The sequence below is a fragment of the Notothenia rossii genome, assembly GCF_949606895.1.
Source record: "Notothenia rossii genome assembly, chromosome: 1".
Classification (NCBI taxonomy): Eukaryota; Metazoa; Chordata; class Actinopteri; order Perciformes; family Nototheniidae; genus Notothenia; species Notothenia rossii.
In genome coordinates this window covers 12,495,802-12,504,072 of record NC_136912.1, presented here as the reverse complement: position 1 = coordinate 12,504,072, position 8,271 = coordinate 12,495,802, and the positions used below count along the sequence as shown (strand labels likewise).

Sequence of the window (8,271 nt, the reverse complement as noted above, 5' to 3'; positions counted from 1 at the left end):
GCAGGAAAGCCCAGTGACCCGGTTAACTCTCAGCAATTGAAAATCACCTAGGCAGTCATGGAGTGCACCCGAGCAAATGCTCTAGCCACTTACTACACAAAAATAACAAACTAAAACAAAAAAAGGTTCAATGGAGACAGCTTATGTCTCTCATTGCTTATACCTAACAGGAATAAGGGTTCCAAACATTTGACAGCCTTTAACACAAAACAGCAATACCGGAAAACATAACTTGCCTTGGACAGAAACACAACTGTGAGTAAAGCCAGTTACTTAAACATAGAGTAAGATCAACCTGACCTATTTTCCCCTACAATACCCATGGTGACATAAGAACCATATTACCCCTCCTGTACCCGGGCCCGCTGGTGACACGATGGAATTAAAAGAGCTCAGAACCTCACTTATATAGAGGTCGGAACATGTCATAAGTATAAATAGATACAAGCATAAATAAATGTAGGAATAAAAACATAAATGAATAAATATCTTACAGTGTTTTCAGGGAGATTCAGCGTGTGTGCTGTGGCTCAGCTGGAAAGCAGTTGACTCACGACCTTAGGGTCCCTGGTTCAGGGCACAAACAGGACGACACTCCCAGTACCTTCCAGAGGACAGCAAGACTGCCCAGACAAGCAGAAGGGGGGAGGGGTCGTCACACAGTAAACTACACTCTAACCTGGGGGTCAGCAGGCTCCAATTAGTCACAAGAGAAGAGTTCATTGATGGATTAACATATTTTTGTTATATATGCTAAGGCCTCTGGAGCAGGGGAACATTAGGTAACATTTTACCCACAATTGAAGACTACATTTTGTCCCTATCTTACATGGACTTACGAGAAAAGTGTCCCCTTATGGCAAGTGGAAGAAAGTAATAATTGTAGCTACTAAGCTCTTTCCACATACAAATAGGCATTGAGGAATTGTATAGGGATCAACTTTAAACTGTCCACTAATTCCTAGATTAATCACTTGTTGGGTCAATTTAAATACAGAACATAGTAAAAAATGTCCATCTGTATTTCTCAAGATCCAACTGATGTCTTTAAATATCTTGTTCTGTGCGTTAAAAACCAAAAATATATTTGATTTAGTATATCATAACAGAGGTAGGATATTTTGAAAGCAGGTATCAAAATAGTTGCAGATTATTTTCTTTTGTCAATGAAATATTAAAATCTCAACTGGTCTTTAAAGCCCTTTTCTGTGTACTGTGGGGTAGAGTCCCCTTGGAGCAGAGAATATAATAAGAATATTTATGGCCTCCATCACTTAACGCTCATTTTGGGGAAATCATGGCAGGAAGAGAGAGAAAGCACAAAATGTTAACATTTTATTTACAAAGTTGTTTTTTGTCATACAGAAAGTAAAAATGTAGCTACAACCTTGATTTGTGCAACAGGCGGCCACACTAAAAATCATGGCCCGCTGGTTGCACAGCTATAGCAATAATTGTATTGGGAAAAATAAGGGACAGAAAAAATAAAATAAAACAATAAAAAGACAAAAACAATTTAGAAATAATAAAACCCAACAAACAAAAAATTATTCATCCAACAAAATATTAAAAGCACAGACCCAAAACTAGATACCAGTCCCAAAGTCCTCACACGGGAATACACATAGAGGGAGCAACAGTGAAATTGTGGAATGCTGAGTGCTGGGCTGCCTGAGAATCTCGGGCCATTGGGGGGTGAGGTGGAGGGTGTTGGGTGGCTCTCAGCTCCATGTGGGGGAGGAGGGGGAGAAAAAAGGGGGCGGCAGCTCCACTCGGCCCACCCGTCCGGTACAGTCTTGCCCCGTAAAAAGAGCTCAGAGCTGGGGGTCAGACGTGGATTACAAAGGCGGTGCGAGTTGTAAGACGGCGGACGTTCGGGTTTGTGGGGAGGGAGGGTCACTCGGTAGGCTCTCGTTTTCAGTTTAGCTCTTAATCGTCGTCTTCATCATCGTCATCATCGTCGTCCTCATCCTCTGGGTCTCGCTTTCTCTTCTCACCTTTCACGGCTACGACTTCTGCTTCTGGGGACAGAGGGAAATCTGTGTCATGTGATGTCATCGGATTGGCAAGACCATAAAACTAGCTCAGCAGTGAACTAATATTCCATTTGCAACCACTAAAACAACACTCGACACATTTGATCCCTTTAAAGTCCAAGTGCCGGATTCATGTTTCAACTTTTTACTATCTACATATACACACTTAATGTGTTACATATCTTAAAATTAAGTGTTAACTCTTACAAGCAACTTTAGTTGTTCAGCTTTATCAAAGACATCCTCTAGTGGGACATTATGGAGAGGGGTCAGTGTTGAAGAATGGTCACTATCATGTTTTGCTGTCTCTACCTGATATAATGCTGCACGATTAGGAGCTGAAAATAACTGTCAGATATGTATCTTAATGACATTTTTCAGGATTTACTGGCCCTTCCCTCCGCCTCCTCCTGTAATGTATTTGCTCACAAGCTTTATTTCTTCTAGAAATAGCTTTCTAATACCGTATTAATAATGAATCCATGTATACTGTCTTATTTGAGTTGTATGATGAGTGGTCAGTAAGTCACCCCTATAGAAGCCCCTTGATAAGGCCCTGTACCCTCTCCTGCATAAAGCTCCATCAGTAACCAGAACCACCAGCAGGTGTCATATTATCCCTGATATCAATTGATTTGTCATTATCCAGTTCAACATGACACCAACATACTAATTATACTATGCAAACATTTATTCAATTTAAGTTTGCAGCTTGATTACAAACAAAACCTGAAGTACAATGTCTATTAAAGGCCAATCTGCCTTCCTGTTAATAGAAAAACGCATTTGATTTTTAAAACTGGACAGTGCCAGTTTAAGTTCCTTTGACTGTTGCCCTTTGTTTACTTTAATAACACAATACACTAAAAGGCACTCTGCTAAATTGTTTAATTATTTTTGCATTCTAATTTTAATGGTCAAGTTTTCACACAAATTATGTTGTACTAATAGTAATAGTTTACTACTGTGTTGAAACATGTTTAAAAAGGTGCTATGGGGTTAAATAAATGTTCTAAATGTGATGGGGGGAACGCTCAAATTAAGTAAATGGTACATACCGTCTTCATCATCATCATCGTCATCATCGTCGTCATCTTCATCATCCTCCACTTTTCCCACTTGACCAAAGGTTCCCACCTATAAACAAAATTGTACGAGTTAAAATGGAAGATGCATCCAAATGCTTATATCTTTCCACCAAATAATCCTGGCTCAATGGTTTTTCTTTATTACCTCATCATCTGCGCTGACCTCATCATCATCATCCTCTTCTCCTTCTACCTCCTCCTCGTCTTCCTCCTCGTCCTCTTCCTCATCAAAGTCCTCCTCCTCTCCGTCCTCATCTTCCTCTCCCTCTGCAATACAAAAGCAACAACAATCAGTTGATAACAAAGTGGAATAATGCTCTAATCAAAGTCCAATAGTTCAACTGAGAGACACGGGTAATTATTTTGTGTTGCAATTCAAATCTAAACCAAGTTCCAGACAGGCACATAGTTCCTACAGCTTCAGGCAAGTTAGATTAAATACTTTGAATGCTACTCAGAAATGTAAGAATAATTATTCATACATTTCTTCCACTACAAATCTGCTTGACGTTAATGCAAAAGGAATTTGGTAAATATATTTTTTTTTTAATAGATCTTACCAAAAATGTGTTTTTTTCATTTTTAGATTAATGTATTTCATGCTCTTTAAGACTTTTTAAAGATCTGTGGGAGACTTGCAGGCAGCCGTGTTGAGGTTGAACTGTATTTACATTTCTTATTCAGTTATATTCATATCTTTCCGGCTGTCGTGGACCTATGGATATCATTACAGCAGGATGACCATAGACATATCTGAAATATTGGAAGAACTTCTTACCTTCAGAGTCATCAACATCGTCTACGCCTTCTCCGTCCACCTCTCCGTCAGAGTCGGAGGCTTCCCTGTCCTCCAGATCATACCCATCCAGGTAGGTGAGCTGTGGCAGCAGCTTGAACACACTCTCTCTGTAGTCGTTCAGGTTTGTCACTTCACAGTTGAACAGGTCCAAACTCTTCAGGTTATCCAGCTTTTTCTGTTGATCAAATACAGATAAGTACTGAGATGAGTAACTGCTGTGTGTCCGCTCCTGAGTTCAGGGTACTAGAGGTACATGGTGTTGTGAAAAAATAAAAATGAGTCTATGTTTAGCAATACCAATTCTATAGGGTTGATATTCCCTTTAGTAACTAAATGTATTGCACAGTATTCTAGTGTTTACAAAATATTAAGGCTAGAAGAGTTTGATAAGTTCATAAAATAACAACACTTTACTTTAAACCCAGCCTCTAAAACCAGGGAGATGATGCAACATTATGTCCAACACCTAAGACAGTATCTAGACTAATTTCACGATATAAATTAGATATAATGTCTAACCCTACCTTGATTTCAAAGATTTTTATCATCACTGTCTACAAACATGTTTTTTCTTAAATGAATATCAACTCAAGAATCGTATTTTAAATTAGTATAATTGGGTATTACATTAAAGTGCATTGATGGACGATCTATCATTACTTCTGTAAGGGTCAGGTCCAACATATAAAAGAAAATAACAAAACATAGACTAAATATTTAGATCAAAAATATTCAGAAAACTGGGCTGAAATCAGAAATATATATATGTTTTTTTTTTGTTATCCTGTTGGTTGAGTAATAACAGCTATTTACCTGCAATTATATTAATGCTAGTAAGGCTGTGTACATGGTTTGGTACAAAGGTATGTCTGCATTTTAGTAAATTGTCATTAATAGTAGATGAGAAAAGAAAAAGTGCAATGTCTTCCCAAACATAAGAGTATACACATTCTGTAGGCATGCAGATGGATATGTTTTATGACTGAGTGTGGCTTCCAACATATAGGAAACATACCAATGGTTCCAATGTGCTGATGTCTTTCAATTTGTTGCCACTCAGGTTTAGATGTGTAAGGTTGGGAAGTTTCTCTGCTAAAACATCAAGGCCGCCGCTGATTCTGTTATCGCTCAACTCCAGCTGAAACACGGTAGAAGGAAATGTTATTCGAGCTGAACTTTTATCATAGTTCAACTTTTGCTTATAGGATGATTGTAATTTTTACCTTTTTGAGTTTTCCTAGTTTAGGCAGGTTGGAGACGGACATTAGGCCAACATTTATCAAACTGAGGAACTCCAGGTTGACAAACTCAGCTGTGAGGCCTTCGATCTTTCCTTCAACTGATCGACAATTATCAAGGACAAGTTCTCGTACCTGAAAAGTAGAAAAGTATATCACATTTAAAATGTCACCTACGCTGTTTTATGCATTTAGTGAAACTATACTAAGAAGTCATACTTACAACTCATTCTTAAACAACTGAAAAATATTTAATAAAAATATTAAACAAAGTTAACATGATTAATTAAAATAAGGTACTTTGTGTACACAAAATCACGGAGACAACAAGCTTGAAAACAACATAACGTTTTTTAATCGGGGGTGGTGTTGTTTATTAAAGTGGCCCATGCTTTGAACAAAGAAATTAATATGTATCTGCTGTAAAATACTGAAAAACAAGTCTAAAGGCAGAGTTTGTTAGAGTCAGTTAATACTAACAATGGTTGCGCAATTCAGTGTTGAACAATACGTTGCAAAAAAAAAAGTTGTTGTCAAACGTCAAAGATCAGTATTTCCCAAGTAAAAACACCGAAACACAACCTGTGTCTCCATCTAAAAGCACTTGTGTGCTTAATTTACCCGGGCGAGACAGATAAACATAATGATTTTAATTCGGAACAGTAGGGCAGTAGCTTCTCATGGCCTGCTGTAGCAGTCACTAATGACAAATGCAATGATTTTTTAGTAAGCTAGCTCGCTACAAGCTAACCATTGCCCCTTTTAAACGCTGCCGTGCGTTAGAGGAGCAGCTATTCTGTCTGCCCGCCATTAGCCAACCCAACAGCAGCGGAAAGGATTGCGAATACACCCTTAGTAAAGATTCTTTTTCTACGATAAACCATCTTTCATTTGGGAAGTGGAATATTCTTTGTCGTCGAACGAACGACCGTAATGGGCAGTTTGTAACGGGGTAAACCGTCGTTTTCATGTCGAAGGAAATATATTGAGAACGGACATTTAGTAAAAACAAAGATGGAGACAGTTCCTTTCTCCCAGAGCTTCAAAGACGACAGAATGACAACATGGCGATTCCTGAGATACAGTATGCAGTTCTATGAACACTTTCAATGGCACTAAAAATGCTGTTTGGAAAGAGTAATTGTAGTTTCTTAAACGTTATCCAGGTTATTTTTCGATGGTATATTAGTTTTATTTCATGCATGAGTCGGGGGGAAACGCCGACCGTCGAGTTTTTGGCTGCCCACGCATCAAGCGCGGTGCACCGGATCTCCGTGTCATTCAAGCAGGGTGGCTCGGTGTGTGAAGCCGATCGATCAGTGTAGTTTAAAACAATATCCAGTTTATAGTAACAGTAAATACTGGGCAAATCATTGTGGTTCTGACCAGGTTCTGACGTTTTAAGATTACAGATTTCTTTATTTTTGTTGTCTTTGACCAGTGGAGCGAATGGTGGTAATGTGGCGGGAACAAAAATACTAAGTTAGGGTTCCTGCTCACATATTCTATTAAAGAAGTTAGCAATATTTATATTAGTATATGCAGTGATATGAAAGTAGCTGTTATAAAACTATGCAAGCTATTGTGTTGAGAAAACGGCTGCACACTCACACCTTTAACAAAAAAATGACGAATCGACTTAAACGTGGCTTTCAACGATTTACAATAACGGATACAGTTGGCTATTTGTTACAGTTTTGATAGAACAACTGTTGTTATAGTAACACTGGCTTAACGTTAAATGGTCATGGTGTGGATGACTCGTGAATCAAGTGACTGTTTTTTGTTGTCGCGGCTGAATCTGCTGACCATTTGCTATTAACGTACTATACAGAAATGTAAAGGCATACAACTCGTGATCTGCCCGTTCACATGTAACAACAACCGATGTTTTAGCACGATAGTGGAGTTGTACCGATCATTTGTGATACAAAGCGCCCAATTTTTAGCAGTTATGCTAGCAGCAAACATGGCTTCCAAGGTCTGAGTAAAATATACCGCTCTCTGAATGCTAAACGCGGCGCAGGAAGCATATTTCGTAATATATATATCAGCGTAAAAATAAGTTTACTAATAGTGGTACAAAAGGGGGGTTGAGCTGAATCGTGTGTTCACCAAGGAGGCTGCGAAACGGTTAAACCACTGCAATAATGCCAGCAAGCTGAGGAATCGCCGATTCAAAGTAACGATTCAATTGAGCTTTTCTCCTCTCGTTGCCCCTATACGCCCAATCCTGAACTGTTTAAAAGATTAAGCTTGAGTGTTTTCCGCCCTATTATGAACAAGAAACACAATCTAAATCCCATGTGGTCACCATTACGTTAGCCACACAGGTCACTCGCAAAGCAAAAAAGTAGCAAGCTGCTAGCAAAAGGCTAGCCAGAAAACTAAGGGTTGGTTTTAAAAAAGCACGACTCACATCAGACGGTGTCCTGTTTCTTAGCTCCAAGTGGATCCTCTTTTTCATGTCCATCGTGCCCTATGAAAGTGAAACTTTTCTCTCTTGGGTTTTGGTGGGATCTTCAGTCCAAAGGCAGAGATGCCCTAATGGAGGGAGAATATAGGACTGTATAATGAACTGAGCCAAACGCTAAGTTAGTCGGAGAGAGGAGAAACCATGGAGGGAAACGGGACTGAAACAAAAATATATGCTCAACAGCGCCATCTGCGTCCAGAAACGCCCATCGCCTCTATGAAGGCATTGCAGTCACAAAACATGACGCTGCCCCGAAACAGTGCTATGGTGCAATTTATTTCTGCAAGGAAAGTACTGTACTACGTTTGGAGAAGACACGAGTTCTTTGTCTTTAAAGTCACGTTTGCTAAACAAAGAATAGCCTAAAAATTGTATATAGTTTACGCGTAGCAGCATTTACCAAATACACATCGACAAAGTAGGTCAAATGTTCAACTTTGTTTATCAACTTAAGTGCAAGTTTGCAAAGCTTAAAACATGTCCACGTTATTTATATGTATCTTTATATTGTCGTTGCTTCACACTGGATGTGTAAATAAGGCGAACATATATTTTATTTTGACTAAAACCTGTTGCCTGGCAATTTCACAATTGTAATTGTTTATGAATGTGTAATCTTTGTAACAATTTGTAC

General features: G+C 38.8%; 1 protein-coding gene across 3 annotated transcripts; it reads right to left on the bottom strand.

Annotated features, from left to right (window-relative positions):
- Positions 1 to 1,322: 1,322 nt before the first annotated feature.
- Positions 1,323 to 8,239, bottom strand: anp32b (acidic (leucine-rich) nuclear phosphoprotein 32 family, member B). Of its 3 annotated transcripts, none has more exons than XM_079645363.1 (7): positions 7,581 to 8,228; positions 5,147 to 5,296; positions 4,939 to 5,061; positions 3,903 to 4,098; positions 3,270 to 3,391; positions 3,095 to 3,173; positions 1,323 to 2,015 (listed from the first exon to the last, which is right to left on the bottom strand). In XM_079645363.1, exons 1-7 carry the CDS (start codon positions 7,632 to 7,634, stop codon positions 1,930 to 1,932), a joined length of 810 nt encoding a protein of 269 aa, XP_079501489.1. In that variant the 5' UTR covers positions 7,635 to 8,228; the 3' UTR covers positions 1,323 to 1,929. The 3 variants fall into 3 exon arrangements, with proteins under 3 accessions (XP_079501489.1, XP_079501488.1, XP_079501490.1); XM_079645362.1 differs by having other exon boundaries at positions 1,323 to 2,021; positions 7,581 to 8,218; XM_079645364.1 differs by lacking the exons at positions 1,323 to 2,015; positions 3,095 to 3,173; positions 3,270 to 3,391 and adding an exon at positions 3,582 to 3,653 and having other exon boundaries at positions 3,829 to 4,098; positions 7,581 to 8,239.
- Positions 8,240 to 8,271: the final 32 nt, after the last annotated feature.

What these genes read in the sequence shown, in the direction of transcription:
- anp32b (XM_079645362.1), bottom strand. Translation starts at nt 7,634, where the DNA reads ATGGACATGAAAAAGAGGATCCACTTGGAGCTAAGAAACAGGACACCG. An exon ending in TCAGCACATTGGAACCATTG is followed by an intron (nt 4,099 to 4,938) that starts GTATGTTTCCTA and finishes TTTGATCAACAG; the next exon opens with AAAAAGCTGGATAACCTGAA. An exon ending in CGATGATGATGATGAAGACG is followed by an intron (nt 2,022 to 3,094) that starts GTATGTACCATT and finishes CTCTGTCCCCAG; the next exon opens with AAGCAGAAGTCGTAGCCGTG.